The sequence below is a fragment of the Dunckerocampus dactyliophorus genome, chromosome 1, assembly GCF_027744805.1.
Source record: "Dunckerocampus dactyliophorus isolate RoL2022-P2 chromosome 1, RoL_Ddac_1.1, whole genome shotgun sequence".
In the NCBI taxonomy this organism is placed as follows: Eukaryota; Metazoa; Chordata; class Actinopteri; order Syngnathiformes; family Syngnathidae; genus Dunckerocampus; species Dunckerocampus dactyliophorus.
Genome location: NC_072819.1, coordinates 980,729 through 1,003,025, shown reverse-complemented (window position 1 = coordinate 1,003,025; position 22,297 = coordinate 980,729). Strand labels below are relative to the sequence as shown.

General features: G+C 43.6%; 3 protein-coding genes across 5 annotated transcripts; 2 read left to right on the top strand and 1 right to left on the bottom strand.

Annotated features, from left to right (window-relative positions):
* The first annotated feature begins 2,715 nt into the window (after positions 1–2,715).
* LOC129193684 (snaclec stejaggregin-A subunit beta-1-like) lies at positions 2,716–3,790 on the top strand. Its single transcript, XM_054798149.1, has 5 exons — positions 2,716–2,736; positions 2,808–2,870; positions 3,338–3,362; positions 3,450–3,535; positions 3,653–3,790. Exons 2-5 carry the CDS (start codon positions 2,808–2,810, stop codon positions 3,788–3,790), a joined length of 312 nt encoding a protein of 103 aa, XP_054654124.1. The 5' UTR covers positions 2,716–2,736.
* Positions 3,791–4,328: 538 nt separating this feature from the next.
* LOC129184063 (calsequestrin-2-like) lies at positions 4,329–11,768 on the bottom strand. 2 transcript variants are annotated; one of them, XM_054780596.1, is made up of 11 exons: positions 11,449–11,768; positions 9,996–10,080; positions 9,828–9,928; positions 8,969–9,077; positions 8,762–8,835; positions 7,803–7,933; positions 7,674–7,719; positions 7,544–7,598; positions 7,373–7,494; positions 6,047–6,121; positions 4,329–5,975 (listed from the first exon to the last, which is right to left on the bottom strand). In XM_054780596.1, the coding sequence occupies exons 1-11, from the start codon at positions 11,689–11,691 to the stop codon at positions 5,778–5,780; spliced, it is 1,239 nt and encodes a 412-aa protein (XP_054636571.1). In that variant the 5' UTR covers positions 11,692–11,768; the 3' UTR covers positions 4,329–5,777. The 2 variants fall into 2 exon arrangements, with proteins under 2 accessions (XP_054636571.1, XP_054636572.1); XM_054780597.1 differs by having other exon boundaries at positions 7,373–7,473.
* Positions 11,769–16,510: 4,742 nt separating this feature from the next.
* On the top strand, positions 16,511–22,172 carry poglut1 (protein O-glucosyltransferase 1). 2 transcript variants are annotated; one of them, XM_054799704.1, is made up of 11 exons: positions 16,511–16,635; positions 17,190–17,274; positions 17,536–17,679; positions 17,769–17,904; positions 18,046–18,167; positions 18,237–18,296; positions 19,156–19,255; positions 19,372–19,430; positions 21,055–21,222; positions 21,310–21,366; positions 21,473–22,172. In XM_054799704.1, the coding sequence occupies exons 3-11, from the start codon at positions 17,588–17,590 to the stop codon at positions 21,627–21,629; spliced, it is 951 nt and encodes a 316-aa protein (XP_054655679.1). In that variant the 5' UTR covers positions 16,511–16,635; positions 17,190–17,274; positions 17,536–17,587; the 3' UTR covers positions 21,630–22,172. The 2 variants fall into 2 exon arrangements, with proteins under 2 accessions (XP_054655679.1, XP_054655671.1); XM_054799696.1 differs by lacking the exon at positions 16,511–16,635 and adding an exon at positions 16,698–16,826.
* Positions 22,173–22,297: the final 125 nt, after the last annotated feature.

The following is a 22,297-nucleotide window of genomic DNA, read 5'->3' as shown; positions in this document are numbered from 1 at the left end:
ACTGGGGCCTGCCTGTTAGAAAGTTAAACACCCAGTTACAGAGGGAGGGTGACAGGCCAAGTGTGAGGAGCTTATTTGTGAGTTTGTGGGGGCTGACTGTGTTAAATGCAGAACAAGGCTACTAAAAAGGCCACACTGTCTCACCCAAACCCTTTCATTTTTCCTCAGGTATGTCGTCAGACTCGACTGACTTCCCATTATTCATCCTCTTTGGAGGTGCTCTCACTTCAGCCTTACTGATGCCTGGAACTTCTTCATTTACCACAGTCACAACTGTCACCTTTCTCTCGCTCTCAGTTCTTCAAAGTATTTCTTCCCTCTTATCCTTGGCCCTTTTCTCCTTCCTTCCCGTCTAATCTCTTGTACAACCCACCAAAAGGCCCGTTGTTTGGCTTTGCCACCGCAATTCCAAGCTGTACACTCTTGCCTTTGTCCAGATGACACACTTAACACTACTTTTGCTGCGTTTACCCAATCATTTGGCAGATCCGCACTAACACTCGACACAACAATCTGTGCTGTGCAGAGATGCTCTCAACTGTCACTTAATAATCGTCAGTTTCTTTCAGGTTACATCACCTGCACAAATACCAATCTGCTATGGAAACCTTGTCGTGATTTGCATATTTGGTTGGTGAAGTTTTACGCTAGATGTCCTTCTTGAGGCAAGCATCTCCATTTATCTGGGCTTTCTACCGGAACTACAAAGTACACTGGCGTGTGACGTCTTCAATCTGTGGTTTAAACAACAAAACCCACGTAATTGGCCAAAATAATGACACGCCCAGGCAAATGGTCTGGAGCAATCAATCTCTGCGGCCTGGTTAGTTTTCAACTCTTTGTTTTTGTCACCTTAATTTACCTCATACCTTTCACCTGCTTGGATGAGCGGATGCCGATTCCCAGCCAGCGCCCCGGGGTCAACGTGACTATCCGTGATTTACGGATAACTGCAAAAATGTTCTTGGTGAGATTTGTTATTTTACGTAAACAGAATACAGCTGCACGGTGGCCTAGTGGTTAGCTTGTTTGGGTTCGAATCTCCATTCTCCGTGTGGACTTATCATGTTCTCCCCGGTTTCCTCCCTAATTCCAAAACATGCATCCATAGGTATGAATGTGAATGTGAATGGTTGTTTGTCTACATGTGCCCTGTGATTGGCTGGCGACCGGTCCAGAGGGTACCCCTCCTCTCATCAGCTGGAATAGGCTCCAGCATACCGCCGACCCTAGTGAGGATAAGCGGCATAGAAGATGGATGGTAAACAGCATACACTTACTAGCTGGTCTGATATTGGTGATGGTAACCTCAATCCCTTTTACAGACTGAAATGAATCGGGTACTCGATACACTCGAGTCAGTTGTCACAGAGAAAAAAAACCCTGCACACTCCCATATACTCACATACTCATGCACACACCTCATTGAGCGGGTTGGCCCGTTGCTATCTGCCCCGTAAACCAATTTGAGGAAATGGCCTCAACTTACAAAGTGCCTTTCTACTAAGTTTTTGCAGACTAGTCTCACCGTGGGAATCCACAGTATTATGCCACAAGGTCAGCAAATTCTGTTTGGAAAATGATGCTATAGTGGTAAAATACAATCAAAGGTATTTTTGTTCGTCATACCTGTAAAAGGAAATCCTGTGAAATCTTGCTGACTGTAAACCAGTTGGTACCACTCCCATGCAGTACGAGAATTATGCATCTTCTCCGTTCTCTCTTCTTGCCACATCCAATATGGTGGAGACATCGACGTATGATTCGTCCACAGAGCCCAGCACAGAAACTCGACGCAGAAGACAATGGGCGCTGCAGACAGACGAGAGAGGGAAGAGAGAGGTACACAACTTCCAAAAGTGCAATTCTTCTTAAAGGGCCAGGCTCGGCCTGTAACAGCGTTCATACACAGTAAAAAAAATTCAAATAAACAAAAAAGTCGTCGAAACAGTGAATCTATGAAAGAACCACGATAGAGCGAGGGGACACTGTATTTCAGAATGATCCTTTGTCAGGGGCCACAAAATGGGTCAACAATTTAAAGCTGTTGTGCAGAAATGGAGGTTGATGGAGCCTTGGCAGTTGGTGCAACTCAACTACCTCCTCATAAAAACACTACTATGCTATGCTATACCCCGGTGAACATCAGTTGGACAAAATTGTACTGGATAAAGTCATTTGTTGCTTCAAATATGTCAAGAAAAAAGGGAATTAAAAATGGAAGAGAGACTAATGCAGCTTGAGTAACAGCTCCACAATGAACGGCATGCTATCTTGTTTTGGCCGAATGGGTCCAAAGCAGTTGGGTTGGTTCGCCAAACCCAAATTCTCTGATTGTGATTGTCAAAAGATGACATTTCTGCAGCTAATTAAAGCAAACAATAACTAGCTAATCGTCCAAATGAATGACACATCCCAGCTAATGGCTCACCATTCTCTGTGGCCTGCTTGCTTTTCAGCTCTTTGATTTGTTACCTGTTCCACCAGCTTGAAACAGCCCATGCCGATTCCCAGTCGTTGTCTCTTCTCATTGTCTACGTGACTTGTGCGTTCATTTGTTTTAAAAAGGAAATCAGTCTCACCGAAGCTTTTGGAGAAATCATCCAAGTCAGTGTTGTTATGATGTGTCATGTTACATTGTGTTGAGTGATACAGCCAACATTCCAGGACTGTCAAGCTAGCATATAAAAGGATGGCTCTTTGTTGTCCTCGGCATCCAGCATCACCACTGCAAAGGTAACATGACAACTTTACATCCTGCTTTTCTAACTCCATTAACATTACAGTATTTGTCTATCATTGTACAGATGGCACTTGCTCTCCGTGTGCTCTTCCTCCTTTGTGGGATCAGTGGACTGTTGACTGGAGCTGTAAGTCCAAGTCTCACCTGCTGACTTGTAGATAGAAATGTGTCGCTTCTCAGTCATTCATGTCATGACAGTGTGTTCCCTGGAGGGTGGTCACACATGTCCTTTGTTGCCAGGTGTGACTGGTGATTGGCCGTTTTGCATAACAGTTTATTTATCTCCTTGGTGACAAAAGTTCTTGATGTGAGACATTCTTCTGGCGGAAGATGTTGTACTGGTTTGACAGAGATGGCTTCCTTCATTCCTCTTTCAAACCGTCCATCATCTCTGCCCAAGAGGCTGCCTTTTATGTTGTAAACCATACCTTGGAATTACAGGTTGCATGTCTTCAACAACCGAGAAGAGTTCCAGTTGTCCTGATTCAAGTTTTGCACATTAAATAAACTGTTAAATTTTTAAAATCGTGTTTGATGTATTGAGCTCTTCATATTTGTCAAGCGCTCAGCAGTCTGTGCTTTTCTTCTTCACAGTGGTCTTTGTCTCACCATGGATATGGTTGGTAGCTGTGACTTCATGACATCTTTCCAATGAACAATTTCTTAGTTTCCGGTTTTGCGATCTAAAATAACAATTGTGTCGCAGGTGGCTGCTGTCCTAGGGGCTGGAATCAGTTGAATGATCACTGTTACAGCCTCAAACACGAGGCCAAGACGTTTGCAGATGCAGCGGTATGTAAGAACTTTACATAGCAGTTGTGACATGGCCCTAAACCGCTTGACTGCCATTGGAATCAGTCATCCATCTCTTTGATTTGCTGTTTAGTTTCACTCTGTTTCTGCCATTAGAGTGTCTGCCAAACGCTGGGAGGGAATTTGGTCTCCATCCACAGTTACCTAGAAAATCTGGTTACTGTGGGACTGCTAGAAAAGGGGGATGCCAAGTTTGCCTGGATTGGACTCCATGATCCTGCTGAGGTGAAGTAGAAGTATTAAAAGCAACATTAGAAATGAATGCGTCCTTTAGACTAAATTGTCTCATCAACTCAAAGCATTGCTTCTCAAATAGTGGGGCGGGGGGGTGAGAGGCAGGGAGGACTTTCGGTATTAGTGCATCCCTGCCAACATGTCTGAATTTGTCATACTCAGCATGCAACTGAGTCAGCATGCAGTTCAGTCTGTGCAGTACAGATAAATAAACACATCTTTCTCGTTTCTCAAGCGTATTTCAAATGGAGGGAGCGCAAAAATATTCCTGTACCCCAGCAGGGGCATGACTGAAGATAATGGAGAAGCACTGACTTAAAAAAAGCGCCACCTAGAGGTTGACATTTGTAACATATCCACTGACATGACTTCAGTTCGAGTTTGTAAAGAAATCAGTGTATCTGTCAGGCTCACACACTCCTACTGTAGCTCAGAATCTAGGATGTCCTCGAGCATCAGCACTTCTTTCCACCTTTTGGCTTTGGCATTGTGGCAGCGACCCCAGGATGCGACAGATGAGACCCGATTGCAGGTAAAAATGTACTTTTATTAACTGTTGCTGCCCTGCAGTGACACCATACCAACAGAAGAACAGTAACACCTTCAAAAAGAAACCAAATTGTCCGCAGGTGCGCATACTGAGAAACCTAACAGAAACAGAGCAGAGCAACACGGGGAGTAAGAGCAGGAAAGCGCAACTAAGGCATAAAAAGGGAACATAAATCAAAGTGTCATGCAGGGAAAGTCGTGGACCGTGACCACCATGTGAATAACGTCATCATGGAGTTGTTGGTGAGTCATTCTCCTTCCGAGTGCCTCATTCAAATGTGGCTTTGTCTTCCAGGATGGACACTTTCAATGGCTTGATGGCACCCACTTTGATTTTGATCATTTTGGCCATGGAGAGCCAAGCAATGACGGTGCCTGTGCTGTGATGTACGCAGGAGGTAACGGCATCATCCGTGAATCCATTTCACCTAACGTCAGTCTTAAAAAGTGTGTTTTTGTTTGCAGGGGAATGGTTCGTTAAGGACTGCACCTTCAAGGCGCCATATGTTTGCATCAGAGATGCGTACTGCTGTGGCAGCCACTAATCATATCTTCTCCAAACACGATGACTCTACTCGGACAATCCCAAACTAGTGGTGCCTTTGTATCTCTGGGTTCACTATCAAGACTTCTTCATCCTTTTCTTTTCCGATGCTCAGCTGTCATTGAAGGTATTCTCTCCAGTCAATAAAAGGAACCTGTCTGCATCAAAAACACGTCTGTCTAGTGTTTGCGTCTTCAAATCGGATAGACCCGTGAACCTCATTGGATTTGGCCAATACAAAGCCATGGAAAAAATCATGAGAGCAGCCTTGTTTCTTCCGTTTCTTCTTCATTTTAATACAAGTAAAGGTACCTAGAGGTCCATGTTTTGGCAGTACAATGCTAAAGTACTTAGTGATCTTGGTCAGTACCAAGACAAGCATGGAGTCAGCTCTTATTATGAGCTCCATTTGTCATCATCATCGTATCTGTCCAAACAAATGTACCTTTAGTTGTAGCCGGCATTCAAATGGATCAATCAACTGAAGAAACAAGGCTCATCATTTTTTCCATGACTGTACGTCCTGCAGATGGCAGCCTCGGTCACCCACTCTGGTTGGCATGCACATGATTTACATCTGAAAGGGATAACAAGCCTACTGATGCTCTTCTACGTAGCGTACATGATTAGTACATGGGTAGTACATGGGTAGTACATGTACCGGTACCGGTACCCCCAGTACCGGCTTGCTGCATTGTGCTGCTCCACTGCTCCTTCTCCTGCACTAACAATAATAATAATCATAATAATGCAGGAGTAGTAGGATTGCTGTGTTGTGCTGCCATGGATGAATGACGCATATGCATGATAATAATAATCATAATAATAATAGTAATGATAATAAGGTCCTAAGATGAAAATCATTCTTGTGATGACCATGATGATGGCGTAGGTCTAATAGTCATCATCATCATCATCATCATCATCATCACGGGCGAGGTGGTGGTCTAAGTCCGTCCGGTCATCACGGGCAATGTTGTCGTCGTCCTCGGTGTTCACCCTGCCCGACAGGACATCCTCGATCCAGTCCTCCAGCTCCTCGGCAGTGGGCAGGTCCTCGTCGTCGGACATGTCCAACCACACACTGTCCGCCTGGGGTGGGGCGGGCGCCAGCAAGGATGTTACGTGCGAGTGCGTCGTACAGGCTTTATTGGCATACTTACGTCCGTCACGTTGACCACGCCAATCTGGGGTCGGAACAGGTCCAGCTTGAAGGTTTTCTCCCAGTACGTGGTCAGCTGCAAAACATCACACCACATTTCTCACCCTGGATCGACTTCCTCCTCCTCCACCTCCTCCGCCCAAGCTACTTCCTGTCAAGCTCCACCTCATCTTCATCTTGCTACACAACCACTACATAACTCACGGGTGTGTCAACCTTTGCCACCACGCCCACAAATATGCCAAGGATGCAACTTTCACATTTGCTTTTATATCTACAGTGCGTATATATTCTATTATTTATATCTCAGCTTTCTTATGTGATCTATCCATCCATTTACTATACCACTTCTCCTCTTTAGGGTCACGGGGGTATGCTGGAGCCTATCCCAGCTGACTTTGGGGGGAGAGGCGGGGTACACCCTGGAAATATCTAATATAATATCACTTTGTTCCCATAATATTATGACTTTATTCTGATCATATTATCACTTTATTCCCATCATATTATCACTTTATCCCCATCATATTACAACTGTTCCCCCAGCCTGATTTTCAACAACTTAATTTGTTGTTTTGTTTGTGTTTCATTGTGTTTCAAGTATTACAATATTTTCTGGAATATTTCAACTGTATGCTCCTAAAATAGTTTATCAAATAATTTTTCCTCATGGTATTATGAGTTTATTCTTGTGAAATGATGACTTAGATGATGGGTAGATGATCATATTTGGATTGGATTTATTCTTGTCAAATGAGGGCTGATTTCCCCATTTTTGCTGTTTTTGGTTTTTGCTGTGAAATGCTATTTTTAGAAAGTGAGCAGCTGCACGGTGGATGATGCTGGCGTGATGCTGAAGGTGTTTGGTGGAGCATAACAGGAAAGGTTTGGGGGCTGCAGGGTAGAAGTGGTTATGTAATATGAAATATGATATGAAGATATCGTATCCTAATCATAAGATATCGTATCATAATCATAAGATATCATATCCTAATCATAAGATATCACATTATAATCATAAGATAATGTATCATAATCATAAGTTATCATATCATAATCATAAGTTATCGTATCCTAATCATAAGATATCGTATCCTAATCATACGTTATCATATCAGAATCATAAGTTATCGTATCATAATCATAAGATATTGTATCCTAATCATAAGATATCGTATTCTAATCATAAGATATTGTGTCATATCATAATCATAAGATATCGTATTCTAATCATAAGATATCGTGTCATATCATAATCATAAGATATCATATCATATCCTAATCATAAGATATCGTATCATAATCCTATGAAGTTGACGAATCCAACCAGAGGGAAGTCGTCAGGATCGATCCAGACGATACTGAGGTCCGGGTTGTTGGTGTTGTCTCTGGCCACGTCCTTTAAGATTTCCAGGAACTCGTAGCCATCTGGGGGGGTCGGGGGGATGGCTAGACTTAACAGTTGGTGGACGTGAAGGAGAAACGTGCTTTGTCAGACCTGGATCCTCCTCCTCGGCAAAGGCAACAATGTGTATTCCGTCCATGTGGTCCTCCTGGAGAAGAAGAAGAAGAAGAAGAAGTGGGGGGGTGTTCCACCGTTCTGCGTGTTCTGCTGCCACGCTGCTTACCCATGTCTCAAACATGTTCTCTGCCCGCAGCTTCCTCAGGGTGGCCCTGCAACAAACACCAAGAGTTGCAGTGGAGCTGAACCACTGGAAGAACGTGAAGCACAACAAGCAGCACACGGACGCTTCCACCTCCTGTGTTGCTCCACAAAGTCCACGATGTCCATCTCGGACAGAGCTCTGCCGGGCAGGACGGCCGCTTCCTCCATGAAGGGCTCGTAGAAATGGACCTCGTTCATCTTCAGGGAGAGATGTTTGGCCACCTGACGCACAGTCAAAGGGCAAAGGTCAAACACCATCCCGTCCAAGCACGCGCACTTTTAGCAAACATCTCATCTAATGCATACCTCATCCACAAACACCTGGATGGAAACATCTCATCTAATGCATACGTCGTGGGGTACCTACACACTTCAGTTGATTGATTTTCAATCTATCATACAGTATCTGTTATAAGACTGTTATTATTTATTAGAATATATTTGTTGTGTTGCTAGCGTCTATTATGTCCAATAATATTTCATGTTCTACATGCAATACATGCTCTGCATGCTAAGTATGATCTCTTCACTTTCGCTTACGCATCCAAAACATAAGAAATCATTTTTGTTGCGTTTGTTTCTCGTACTGTTATGACTTTTTTTAAAAAACATCATTTGTTGTGAATATTTGAAGTTATGCTACTGAAATGACATGATTTTATTTTTCCTTATAATATTTTGTTGATTAAATTGAGCCTTGATTTCTCGTTAGAATTTGACTTTTTCTCTTCATATTTTGACTTTATTCTTGTCAGATTACAGCTGTTTTTTTTTCTTTTCCAACTACTTCAACTTTCTTCTACTAAATGTTCTTGTCGTGATGATGACTTTATTCCCATAATATTTTCACTTTGTTTCCGTAACATTATGACTTTTTCCAGGAGCTAATTTTCCAAAAATGAAACCTTTGTGTGTTTGTTTCTCATAATATTTGCACTTTTGGAAAAAGCCAACTTATTTTGTCTTTGACCTTTGCACTGTGTGCTGTTGAAAGAACATGATTTAGCCTCACACCCCACCCGTCCAAGCAGGCACGTGTTGGACACTTACAGATTTATCAAAAATAGCAAAGAACTTGATGTAAGGTTGGAAACGCTCCGATGCCTCCTGGAAAGCTTTGTAGTCTGAAAAGGAAGAAGAAGGAGAAGGAGGAGTGAGGTCATCCCCAGCAGGCGAATCTAATTGGGTTTGCCCTCGTTGCTGCTGAACTAGATGCTATTTCCAAGCCCCCCCCCCAGACCAGCTGGAATCACTGACGTAAATCCTGTCCTTTAAAGTAGCCAATCAGGCGAATGTCTTCCTCCATCCTTTCGAAGGCCCGCAGCTCCATGGCGTTGTTGATCGCTTCCACCGGCTCCTCCAGGACCTGCAAGCCGCCCAACAAGGTCAACCAAAAACACAAAAAAACACCATCAAACCCACACACAATGCACATACGCCTTACACAAAAATGTCATTCCATCATTTGAAAAAGTCCTTTCGCTGTGAAATAATGTAAATAAATATGTGGACCAGATAATAACACAAATCAACATCTCATGAACACTAAACACTGCATTCCTTGGCATTCTATTTGCTCCATGCAGAGGTTTCTATTCCAAATGTGCTGTATTGTGTCACATAGGAAACAAATCATTTGTTTATTGATGTCATGCTTTAAAAGTCACAATACAAATAAACATAGCATTTATTACAAATAAAAAATATTATAAAATTTGTGTTCTAATAAGAAAAAAAGTTCAAATTTTCTGAGAATAAAGTCATAATATTACGAGAAAAACGTTGCATTCTAACAAGGAAAAAAGTTATAATTTTAGTCAGACTATTATGTGAAAAAAACATTTTTCTAATGGGAAAAAGGGGGCATTTTACAAGAATAAAGTCATAATACTAGGAGAAAAAAGTTGTATTCTAGCAAGAAAAAAAGTCGTAATTTTTTTTGAATAAAGTCATAATATTATGAGAAAAAAGTTGTATTCTGATAAGAAAAGTAGAAGTCTCCACAAAGGGGTTGTCTTTTATAGCGGATGTGCTTCCTGATGTATTGGTGCTGGGGGGCAGCACTTCACAGCAGTGTTGATGATTCACGTCATGCTGGTGTTGGTGGTGCACTCACATCCAGGAGGAACTCCACAAGCGTGTCTGCTGAGAGCTGTCCATCAAACTCGATGATGCGCTGGTCCTTGAACACGTACAGGCTGCCCACCTCCTCCAGACCTGCGGGGGTCCAACACCATTGGCACAAGAAGGTCCCATCCCATCCCGTGTAAATCACACATCTCACCGAGCTTCTTGGCTACTTTGGCATCCTTCTCAGAGTCCACCATCCCAAAGCCGATGTCTTTGTCCTCCAGGACCTGAGCGCTGAGCTGGGTGGTGTTCACACACACACACACACACACACACACACACACACACATGCACAAGTTTAATTGCCTGAAAGCTGTATGTTGAATATATTGATGAGTCCTCTTTCATCTTTCATTTCATCCTGTAGATGTGCACTCAATGAAAGCATGCAAAGTTACACGTGCACGTGATTCACAGCATTCATGCAGAAAACCATATTAGTCATATCCACGGCACTCTTTGCTCTTTTATTTCCTTCTTGTAATCTTTGGACTTTATTCCATCCTGCTAGAACCAAAAAATGGCAACATTTGATTTCTTGAATATTTGAAGTCTCTGCTGCTGAAATGACGTTATTCTTCCTCATGGTGTCACACGCCTGGTCTGCTCAGTTCACACTTTCCTCCAATTTAAACTTGGTTCATTGTTTGTTTTCCCTTCAAATTCTGACTTTTTCTTGTTGGAATTCGACTTTTTCTCTTCATATTTTAACTTTCTTCTTGTACATTTACAGATGTTTTTTTACATTTCTGCTGGGGGGTTTTCAACTATTTCAACTTTCTTCTTGTAATAGCCTGACTTACTCCCATAATATGATGACTTTATTCCCATAATATTATGACTCTATTCCAATAATATTCTCACTTTATTCCCATAATATTATAACTTTATTCCCATAATATTATGACTTTAAAAAAGTCAATAAATGATTGATTGAACTCCATGCTACTAAACTGACATGATTTTTCCACATAATTTTTTACAAGTTTATTCTTGAAAAAAATGCAAAAATGTTTTTTCATTAGAATACAACTTTTTTCTCTTAATATTTTGACTTTATTCTTATAATGTTAGAATTTTTTCCCAACCCAAAATTCCAACTTGAATATTTCTGCCATGTTGTGTGTTTGTGGCATGTGTTGTCGTGCACGCTGTCCTGCACAGGCAAGTTTTCTTGTTAAATTGCACTTTTACAACGTGCCACTTTGGACATACATACTCTGGACACCTGTGCTTGGAGGATTTTTTAAAGGATTTTTTTGCCTTTCATGGGATAGGAAGGACGGCCTCCATCCCATCTGGAAAGAAATGTGAAGGATTTCTGATATGTAACATTCCAGTGCCTCGGCTTGGGAAATTAGAGCGCTTTTTCATTTTTAAGAAATGAAATGAATGTTGTAATGATGTGGGAGTATGTGTAGAATTTTGAGAGGAAAAATGAATGAAATCTATTTTGGTCTCAGGCTGTAAGAAAAGCAAATGAAAATAATAAACATGGCCAGGTTCGTGCCACACCCCACCAATCAGGGGTTTCTTCTTTGAGTCAGCTGACTGATTCCACTCTCTCCACAGACTCGTAGAAGTCCAAGAGAATGAGGAGAACTCACCTCCAGGACCAGCTCGGTCATCTGGAAGCGCTTCTGCTGGCCCTTGTCGGCAGGAAGCGGCTCGTGGTAGAAGACGCACAGCAGCTCAAACCTCCTCAGCGCCTTCCTGTAGCTGCGCTCGTTCAAGTCCAGCACCCGGTCTTTGCCGTCAAAGTTTGGGAACTCCAGACCTTCCTCTGCGGCACAAAAGCAAATGAGGTGGAGGCAGAAGGTCCAAATGAGGGACAGAGAGGCTTCCTGCATGGTTGTTGAAGGCGTGGAAGCGGCAAAGATCACCACAGCTACTTTTCTCTTCTGCTGTCTGCTCCTCTCACGCTCGTCTGAGTCGTCTACTCCTCCTCCTACTTGCACTTCACCTTTCCTTTGTCTCTTTCTCTCTCCATCACTTCATGTCACATCTCACAGGAGACACTTTCCTCCTCCTCCTCCTCCTCCTCCTCCTCCTCCTCCTCCTCGTTCCTCACACAAGAAAAAACTACGAGGCCCAAATCTACATGACCCAGAAAGACTTGTACACCTTAGACCACATGACATGCAGGATATCTATTGTACACACACCTGGACGCCATGAGCACCCCCACTTACTGTACATGCACAGGAAGGAGCATATTGGAGACATTTATGTTCAAAATGTCAGCAAATTGTCATTGAAAGGTGATGCTGGTCCTGCAGCCCAACCGGTTGCTGTCAAGGATAAAGACTCTGGTGGACGGGCCATAGGGACCACAGCTCATAGCCCATATTTAGCTGGAATATCCATAAACTGTACCGTCATGCCACAGCATCAGGACTTGGACTAGACCGCTCCAAAGTCTTCATCCATTCAGAGGTGGACTTGCTGGTGTGTTTTGGATCATTGTCCTGCTGCAGAACCCAAGTTGCTTTCAGCTTGAGGTCACCAACATTCTCCTTCAGCACAATTCATGCTTCCATTTATCACAGCAAGTCTTCCAGGTCCTGAAGACCATCACACTACCACCACCATGTTTGACTGTTGCTTTTTCTGAATGTTGTGCCAAATGTAATGGGACACACCTTCCAAAACGTTCAACTTTTGTCTCATCAGACTACAGAGCCTGTGTTGTCTAAAGTGTAGCAAAGGAGGGCACAGCTGGGACGCCCCCGGTTTAACCAGGAACACCTTGTTATGTTTTCATTTTGTGTTTTATTGCATTTTCTGTGAGCTTCCTGGATGTTACGCCATGTGCTGTTTTTGTTCTCTTTCTTAACTATATTGGAATTTTTCTTTAATGTTCTTCCTACACTTGACTTATTTTATTTAGGATTTATTATTTTAGCACATATTTGCTCCAGGCCTCAAATGTCTTGTGTGAAGCTCTTCTTGTATTGGATGATATGATAATGACTTGGAAGGACACTACGTCCACCTGAATCAAGTTGTTACATAACAAAGGGGCGTATAACTGGCACCAACGTTCACATTTCAACATCTAATGCACACTTGACCTTGACCTGCACCGGAGGCGACCCTCCTGTCCCGATGTCGGCGGCGGCCGTGCAGCTTGCCGTTTTGACCTGAAAAGCTTCTTGTACGGACAGCAGATGATCGCTTGGACTGTTTTGTCAGCGGCAGGTGGGAAATGTGTCAGCTGGAGGCGTCCAGCCATGCTTACTTATTTGTGTTGTGGAAATGATTGCATTTGTTACACCTTGAGCTTTGTCATGAAAGAATATTACAAAGGCAGAGCCACGTGGCCACTCTCCCGCCACCCCACCGGCCGTCTACACATTTCAGGTATCAACTTATTGCCCCCCCCATGGGAGTAATGGTCTCACCTTGGCCGCCCCAATCAAACATTTGTGGCTCCGCCACTGTTCAGCCGCAAGGACGGCATGCGTCCACCGGAGGGCGCGCTTCTCCCTCCTCCACCGTAGACTCCATGCACTTTGAAACGCACGTTTGCGGCCTACTGGAGGTTTGAGTCATTTACTCATTCATTCATAGATTTTATTGTTTATTGATGTATTTACTTCTTCTTTTATTTCCTTATCACTGATGACGTGAATTGAATAAAAAGACAACATAGCCTTCATAATAAGAAATGGAAAAGATGAAGCAGGACGTCAAGCAACACGACACCACCTCCAGTACCACCTGTACGTGCACAGAACTGGTCTGCTGTTGGCGGGGGACCTTCCCGCTTCTCTAAGGGGGGCAGCCCCTCCTCTCCAGACATGGCAACCTACACGTGCGGACCACCATGTCTCATTATCCCTCCTCTGCTTTTTCATTCCGAATGACGTAACACGACACAGACCGGAGGATTATACGCGCTCACGCTGGTAGCCTGGCTGTGTGACAGGTAGGGTTGCACCCCCAGGGACCTTGCCGAGAGTGTAGAGGGACACTACCCTCTCGTTCACCGGGTTAATAGTTTGACATTCTTGTAAAATTATTGCTGATTTGTCCATTTTTGCAGTTGTTTTTTGTTTGTTTCCATGTTAAATTATATTTTTACAATGTGCCACAGGCCAATAAAAAAAACAACTGTCCCCGGGCCACAGTTTAAACACCACTGTGATATACTGTATGTCTATTGCAAATAATAAATTACATATTTATTTCAATGTATTTTGTATTCATATGTTGGAGTAGCGTAGCCACGTCCAGCCAAACCACACTTCCAGACGAGCTGAACGAGTTCTATGTGTCAGGAACGTGGTGAGCCGCAGGTTGGAACCCAAGATGCGTGAGACGACGTGAGATTGGAAATAGTGTTTCCTCAAACTCAAAAAGAGAAAAATGTACAACACAGGCAAAAGTGCAAACAAGAATCTAATAACTAAGGGGGACCCGGATGGCAGACGGGAAAAGGCAAATGTAACAAAAGGAGCTCCCAAAAGAGTAGATCTAGTAACAGAAAACGCTGCTGAGTAATCAAGCAGGAAAAGGCTAGCAGGATGCTTACGCTGCTGGAGTGTCCAAGCAGGGGAAAAGTAGCAAAAGGCTAGGCACGTGTTACAAGTAGCAAGTAGTATGAAATGGTAGCAGAGGAGCCTGGGTCGAGGAGTAGGAGTCAACGATCTGGCAACACTGGCTGGGGAGCTTGCATCTTAAAAGCAGAACAGGTAATCAGCTCCAGGTGTTGCCAATCAGCTCCTCATGTTGGTGTGCAGGGTGTACTGCAACAAGAGCACAGGAGAGGGCAGTATCGCAGTACACAGCACACCACACTATGCCCGCTTTGACACCCAAACCCCTGATGAGCAGAGAGGGTGGCTGGACTTGGGGAGCACACAGGACTCACCTCTCATGGTGACATCAGCTGATGTGCGCAGGGTTCTAAACAAAACAAATCCACGAGAAGCAGCAGGCCCAGACAACATCTCAGGACGTGCACTTCGGGTTTGCTCATCAGAGCTAGCTGATGTGCTTGCTGACATATTTAACCTGTCGCTCGCACAAGCATCTGTACCGACCTGCTTTAAGTCCACCACCATAGTGCCCGTACCCAAGAAGAGCAATGTGACCTGCTTGAATGACTATCGCCCTATAGCACTCACTCCTATTGTTATGAAGTGCTTTGAAAGAATAGTCATGACCCACATCAAAAAGAGCATCCCGGCAACTGTGGACCCTCTACAGTTTGCATATCGCCAGAACCGGTCCACGGATGATGCAGTCAACACTGCCATCCACACAGCCCTTTCTCACCTACAGGACCAGGACACATACGTCAGAATGCTATTTATAGACTATAGCTCTGCTTTTAATACAGTCAGCCCCCACAAACTCACAAATAAGCTCCTCACACTTGGCCTGTCACCCTCCCTCTGTAACTGGGTGTTTATCTTTCTAACAGGCAGACCCCAGTCAGTCAGAGTCCACAATCGCACATCCAGCTCAAGAATTGTGAGCACTGGGACCCCACAGGGGTGTGTGCTGAGTCCACTCCTCTACACGCTCTTCACCTACGATTGCGTGGCCTCCCAGAACAACACCAGCATCATTAAATTTGCGGATGACAATACAGTCATCGGACTGATCACTGATGGTGTTGAAACATCATACAGAAGAGAGGTGGTAGACCTCATAGCTTGGTGTCGTGATAACAATCTCCTTCTCAATACAGATAAGACTAAAGAGATGATCATCGACCCAAGAACAAGGGAAAAGGAGCCGCATAGACCCCTGTTTATTGATGAGACTGAGGTGGAGAGGGTGAAAACCTTCAAGTTCCTTGGCACACACATCAGCGAGGACCTCACCTGGTCTCACAACACCCAACACATTCTGAAGAAGTCCCAAAGGAGACTGTACTTCCTGAGAAGACTGAGGAAATTTGGCATGTCCACCACAATCCTGAGTTGCTTCTACAGATGCACTATGGAAAGTGTCCTTACCGCCTCCATCACTGTTTGGTACGGTAACTGTACAACACGTGATAGGAAGGCACTCCAGCGGGTGATCAAGACCTCACAGAACATTGTTGGGGCAGCCCTCCCCTCACTGCAAGACATTTATAAAACTAGAGTCCTACGAAGAACACACAACCTCATCAAGGACAGCACACATCCACAACACTCATTATTCACACTCCTACCGTCAGGCAGACGCTACAGGAGTTTGAAGTCCAGGACCACAAGGCTGGCAAACAGCTTTTACCCACAGGCCATCAGGCTTCTCAACGAAGCACTCACACACGCCGCACGCAACACACGCACACACTCATAGCACTTTGTATTAATGTCTCTTCTGTTGTTGTTGCTTAATTTATTGGTATTTATGTTTCTGATGTTCATTTTCATTCATTTTCTTGTGTTTTCTTTCTTTTCTTGGGAGAATGAACAGAACAAGAATTTCATTGCATAGCAGAACTACCTGTTTTACTGTGCATATGACAATAAAACTCTTGAATCTTGAATCTCTTGAATATTTCTACTTATCTATCTGTCTGTGGGTAACACTCAATCAAATTTTAACAATCGTATTTCATATTATGCACCTTTGAGGCCATCATTGGGTACTTTACTCCACGGTTGCGGTGCGTGTTACCGTAATGACCACACTCAGACAGAAGTAGCCGATCCCAGATCATCAACAAGTGCCTTCGATGTAGAGCTGGGAAACTCGGTTCTTTTTATTGACTCGAGGCAACATGAGTCACCCACTGAAGAGAAGCTTCTGATTTTTCCTGGGGGCTAAGTAAACGGAGACGAGTAGCCGTGAGTCTCAATACAGTGTAAAAAGAGAATAAACTCGCGAGTTTTGAACGACTCGTTCATGACTCTCACGTGTCTGCTTTTGTGTGCCGGATAGTCAAAGCTAGACGATTGAGGACAAATGGAGCGGTATTGCTTGTGGACCTTTCTGCTTGTGTTCCAAGTGTGTGTTTTGTGTTCGCACTGTGAAGCAGGTATTTTTGTTTCGATGGATATTCTTCTAAAAACAATGCCGAACGAGATCGCCCCAGCTACTTGGCTAACGCACGGTGCTCTGTTCATTCATTAGCTCGCAAGCTAGCTCCGAGTGGAACAATTTCAAAGTGACACAAAGCAATGATTAACGTTTAAATGTTTGCACTAGTGATCATAAGCCAACGCAAGCGATTTTGTAAGACTGCATCTATAAGTGGTTTACCTACATGACTATTATTTGCGTCGTTAAGTGGCATTTGAATGGAAATGAGTGATCAATAACAAGGAACAATAGCAAAACTGAAACTCTGTGGGGTGGGGTTGTTCCCACACATTAACGCCAACTGATTATGTTTCTCCAGGACAACAGGAAGTGAAGGACAAGATATCCGAGGCGGTTAAAGCGTATACTCAGTGCAGCTCTGCCAACTGTAGCTGCCATCTCAGGTGAATGACGTCATCAGTCATAACGATATGAAAATGTAGTGTCGCGAGGATTGGGATCGAAACGATGACGGTTTCTTTTTTTCTTTTTTTTCTTCAAATAATATTTTGAATTTATTTTTGTAACATCATACAATTTTCTGCAGGCCAGTTTTCCAAACAGTAGCATTTTATTTGTCGTTGTGTTTGTTTGTCATAATATTCCCATTTAAAAATGTACCATTGTATTTCATGTGATTCTACATGCGTGAACGTGTGCTCCAGGGTCCTAGAAGAAGACTTGGCTCCCTTTCAAGGAGGCATCTCCCAGGATGTGATGGCGTGGACGGTTGAAAGAGGCGTGGGCACGCACTACCAGATCATTGGCCATAAGTTGTACCGGGAGCGCCAGTGCATGTTCCCTGCCAGGTCTGTTCCACCTATTAACAGCAACAGGAACTCTGCACAAGCCAGCAGGCGAGTGCATGCACGGGTCATTTAACCCCTGGTGTGTTCAGGTGCAGCGGGGTGGAGCACTTCCTGTTAGAGCTGATTGACAGGTTACCTGACGTGGAGATGGTGGTCAATGTCAGGGATTATCCTCAAGTGCCAAAGTGGGTGCAGCCGACCCTCCCGGTTTTCTCCTTCAGTAAGGTTAGTGTGTGCACACGCACGCCTTCTACTTGTTTGGTCTACTTCCTGTACCACCTGTGTGTGTGTGTGTGTGTGTGTGTGTGTGTGTGTGTGTGTGTGTGTGTGTGTGTGTGTGTGTGTGTGTGTGTGCTGCGTGAGAAGACATCAGACTACCAGGACATCATGTACCCAGCATGGACCTTCTGGGAGGGTGGTCCTGCTGTGTGGCCCATTTATCCTACTGGACTAGGAAGATGGGATCTAATGAGGGACGACCTTGCAAAGTAAGGCCTTTAGCAAGGTGTAACGATATCACGATATCATCATGATGCATAAACTGTATGATATTTTAGATCTGCTGCTCAGTGGCCATGGAAGAACAAAGAGTCCAAAGGATTCTTCAGAGGATCCAGGTTAGTGCTTCTCATGTGAATCACGGCAAAACTTCCTGTTAGCCTGGCTAACTTCCTACCAGCCTGGCTAGCTTCTTGCTGCTTACCTGGCTAGCTAGCTTCCTGCTAGCCTGTCTAATTGCCTGCTAGTTTGACTAACTGCCTGTTATTCTGGCTAATTTCCTGCTAGCCTGGCTAACTTCCTGCTGGCCTAGCCAAGTTCCCACTAGTCTGGCTAATTTCCTGCTAGTTTGACTGACTTCCTGCAAACTTGGTGGCTAACTTCCCGCTAGCCACGCTAACTTCCTGGCAGTTTGACCAACTTCCTGCTAGACTGGCTAATGTCCTGGTAGTTTGACTAATTTCCGGCTAGCCTGGTAACTTCCTGCTAGCTTGGCTAACTTCCCGCTATTCTGGCTAATTTCCTGCTAGTTTGACTGACTTCCTGCTAGCTTGGTGGCTAACTTACTGGCAGTTTGGCCAACTTCCTGATTGTCTGGCTAACTTCCCGCTTGTCTGGCCAACTTCCAGGCAGTTTGGCCAACTTCCTGCTAGCCTGGCTAACTTCCTTCTAGCCTGGCTAACTTCCTGCTAGCCAACTTCCTGGTATCTTGTTGCATGAACTTGCAGAATTCCTTGCATTGATGTACAGTGTGAGCATGTTTTATTTTTTAATAAGTCATCTTGTCAGGCCCAGTGAGAAGATGAAATCCACACTTTACTGATGCAATAAAGATATTGGCAGGACATATTTTTATTATTATTATTATTATTATTATTATTATTATTATTATTATTATTATCATCATCATCATCAAGGGTGCTTTTTATTCCTATTAGGGCAGTGTGGTGAGCTCATCCTCTCCTTTCTTCCTGGTAGGACCAGTTCAGAGCGTGACCCTCTGGTCGTTCTTTCTAGAGAGATGCCAGACCTGGTTGATGCAGAATACACAAAGAACCAGGCCTGGAAGTCTGACAAGGTCCAAGTTTCTCCGTCTGGCTTTCCTTGCCTTTTCCTGCTTGCTTGCATCTTTCTCTCCAAACCTTCATTTGCCCGCAACCCTGATTATTTTCTTTTCCTTTATGATGATTTTAGGACACACTCGGGAGAGCACCAGCCAAAGAAATTCCACTGGTTGACCACTGCAAGTACAAGTAAGCTTTAGGTCAGCCCTTCCCAGGTGCCACATTGTCCCATGCTCACAGTCTCATCTAAACAGCAAATATAAAAAACACAATCAAATAAAAACAAAAACTTACATGTGCATTGGCCGGCAGCACATTCTACAAATAACATCTAACAACAAAAGTTAAAAAATGTCATTTTACAAGAAGAACGTCAAAATATTAAATGTTTGAAAAAAATGTACAATCAAACACTCGCTCAGTGTCTGTATGTCAATACTTATGGAAATGTCAAAAATGCTACTATGCTAATGTTAGCATGCTAGCGCTAACACAATAGCACTACAGTAGTACCTCGCATAATGTAAACCTCCTTTACGTAAATTCCACGGAACGTAAAGAATTTATGTAAATGTTTCGCATCGTATTACATAAGGAATTCCATATAACGTAAAGCGTCAAGTCCGTGCAAGCGACAGAGAGACTAACAGAGTACACTTGGTGACGCCTTCTGGCTTCACGCTCTCATTGGCTGATGATCGGGGCACCGCCTATGCTCTTATCTCATTGGCTGACTTATCCAGTGCGTCCAAGATTGTGTGTGAGCTCCCTTCCTCATCGTAGTCTCCCTTAAACTAGTTTGCGCGCATTGAAGTCTCCTCTTAATTTGTTTACTTTTCTTTGTGTTAAAATGAGCGGAGTCATGGGCCCTAAACCAAGTGTAAGGGAGAAGAAAAAAGGGAAAAGTTGTCGATGGAAACAAAGCAGGAAATGATCCAGAAGCATGACGGTGGTATGAAGTTAAGTGATGTTGCTAGACTATACGGCCCTTCCCCATCGACCATTATACCTTATTTACCTTATTTTATATTGGAATGTTACTCTACTATGTTTATGCTGTTTTCTTATATTTTCCCACCATATTTGGTGGACTTTCAATATTTTGAAGGCCCAAAGGTGTGAGTTTGGGAAGATCTTGGAACGGATTAGGCTATTTACATGTATTTTACGCTTCGTATAACATAAAAACCCGATAACATAAAGGTTCTTGGAATGGATTATTTACATTGTAGGGGCGTCTACTGTACAGGTAAGTTTGTACTCATGAAAACAGCTAAAATGTTGCTGTGCTAATGTTAGCAATGCTAACGTAGAAAACCTAGCATGATAATGCTAAGTGTCTGCCAATATTAGTACTCGTGAAAATGGCTAAAAATGCTATGGCCTGGACGATTCATTTGATATTTCACAAATTCCCAGAAGTCACTCAATAGTTCTCCTTTTACATTTGCAAAAAATTAGCCCTTGCCACCAGTTTCACAAAACATCACCAAATTTGGTGGAGACGTCAATCGTGACAGGACGCACAAAAATGTCTCAAGAACCAACATTCTAAAACAAACAGGCAGTCGGCCATTTTGGGTTCTGGTGTCAATTTGGGGCAAAAACCAGGGGTTGTATTTCAGCCAACTAGTCCGAGACACTTCGACCAAATGAGCCCAAATGAAAATCACTTATACTCGACAGACGGGCGATGTTTTATCCCAAAGGATTTTAGGCTGTTCCAGAAAATGTCGGCGGGGCTTGGCAACAGCACTGCTGTAAACATCCCAACTTGTATGAAATGTTTTCTCATTATTTCTTTCCCCTGAAGATATTTATTCAACTTCCGAGGCGTGGCGGCCAGTTTCCGCTTCAAGCATCTGTTCCTCTGCGGCTCGCTGGTGTTCCACGTGGGCGACCAATGGCAAGAGTTCTTCTACCCGCAGCTCCAGCCCTGGGTCCACTACGTCCCCGTCAAGCAGGACCTCTCTGATGTCAGGTGCTTCCACTCGTCCAATCACGCAGTACTTGTACAAACATGTGCGTGCGTGCGTCACCCATGAACATGTTTTCAATGTGTTTCCAGAGAACTCTTAGAGTTTGTCCAGGAGAACGACGCCATTGCAGAAGAGATTGCCATCAGGTAATGTTTCCCAACGCGGTGCTTGGACCCCCCCTAAATGGTCTTCGAGTGTTTGTGCAGAAGACGGGATAGCTGTGGTGTTCCTCTGTCCTCCTCCCCTCCACAGGGGCATGGAGTTCATATTGGAGAACCTGCAGATGCAAGACATCTCCTGCTACTGGGAGAGACTCCTCACCGAGTTCAGTCGTCTGCTCACCTCCCCACCCCAAAGACGCCAGCACTACACTCACATCCTGTCCCAGCCCCCCAAGACCGAGCTATGACCAACACACTGCAGGGAACACGGCGGCTGCATCAAGTATGTTTGTATTCCATGCTGCGATGTTTGTCCCACACCAGAAGCCAGCATGACGTGGAATATGTTGTAGTATTCACACCTCAACCAATGTGTTCAAGATGATTGATAAATATGCAGACATGCTGTACTTCAGCTGCTACAGTACTACTATACTACTATACTACTATACTACTGCCCTTTTCCACTTCGGGGAAAATGAAACTTTCACACTTTCATATTGACTACTTTTGTTTCTCAACACTTTTCTTGCATATTTCAACTCTACGCAACTAAAATGACTCCAATCTTCCTCACAATATAACGTCATTCTTGTAAAATTGCAACTTTGTTCTCAATAGAATCCGACTTTCATGGCGTCATATTTGGACCTTATTGTTGTGATTGCCGCTTCTGCTGTTGTGTTGAAACTATGACGACTTCTCAGAACATTAATACTTTGCCAAATATTACAACTTTGATTTTGTTTTGTTTCCCGTAATAGTTTATTCTTGGAAAATTGTGACTTTTTTTCTCGTTTTTTTTTCTTAATATTTTGACTTTATTCTTGTAAAATGACAGCTGTTTTTTCCATTTCTGCTGTTTTTTTTTTTTTAGTTTTGTGATAATATGACTTTATTCCCATCATACTGTATA

What these genes read in the sequence shown, in the direction of transcription:
- LOC129193684 (XM_054798149.1), top strand. Translation starts at nt 2,808, where the DNA reads ATGGCACTTGCTCTCCGTGTGCTCTTCCTCCTTTGTGGGATCAGTGGA. An exon ending in TTTGTCTCACCATGGATATG is followed by an intron (nt 3,363 to 3,449) that starts GTTGGTAGCTGT and finishes ATTGTGTCGCAG; the next exon opens with GTGGCTGCTGTCCTAGGGGC. An exon ending in AGACGTTTGCAGATGCAGCG is followed by an intron (nt 3,536 to 3,652) that starts GTATGTAAGAAC and finishes TTCTGCCATTAG; the next exon opens with AGTGTCTGCCAAACGCTGGG.
- LOC129184063 (XM_054780596.1), bottom strand. Translation starts at nt 11,691, where the DNA reads ATGCAGGAAGCCTCTCTGTCCCTCATTTGGACCTTCTGCCTCCACCTC. An exon ending in CAAAGTAGCCAAGAAGCTCG is followed by an intron (nt 9,929 to 9,995) that starts GTGAGATGTGTG and finishes GGACCCCCGCAG; the next exon opens with GTCTGGAGGAGGTGGGCAGC. An exon ending in CTTTAAAGGACAGGATTTAC is followed by an intron (nt 8,836 to 8,968) that starts GTCAGTGATTCC and finishes CTTCCTTTTCAG; the next exon opens with ACTACAAAGCTTTCCAGGAG.
- poglut1 (XM_054799696.1), top strand. Translation starts at nt 16,754, where the DNA reads ATGGAGCGGTATTGCTTGTGGACCTTTCTGCTTGTGTTCCAAGTGTGT. An exon ending in CAGTGCATGTTCCCTGCCAG is followed by an intron (nt 17,680 to 17,768) that starts GTCTGTTCCACC and finishes TGGTGTGTTCAG; the next exon opens with GTGCAGCGGGGTGGAGCACT. An exon ending in GCAGAAGAGATTGCCATCAG is followed by an intron (nt 21,367 to 21,472) that starts GTAATGTTTCCC and finishes TCCCCTCCACAG; the next exon opens with GGGCATGGAGTTCATATTGG.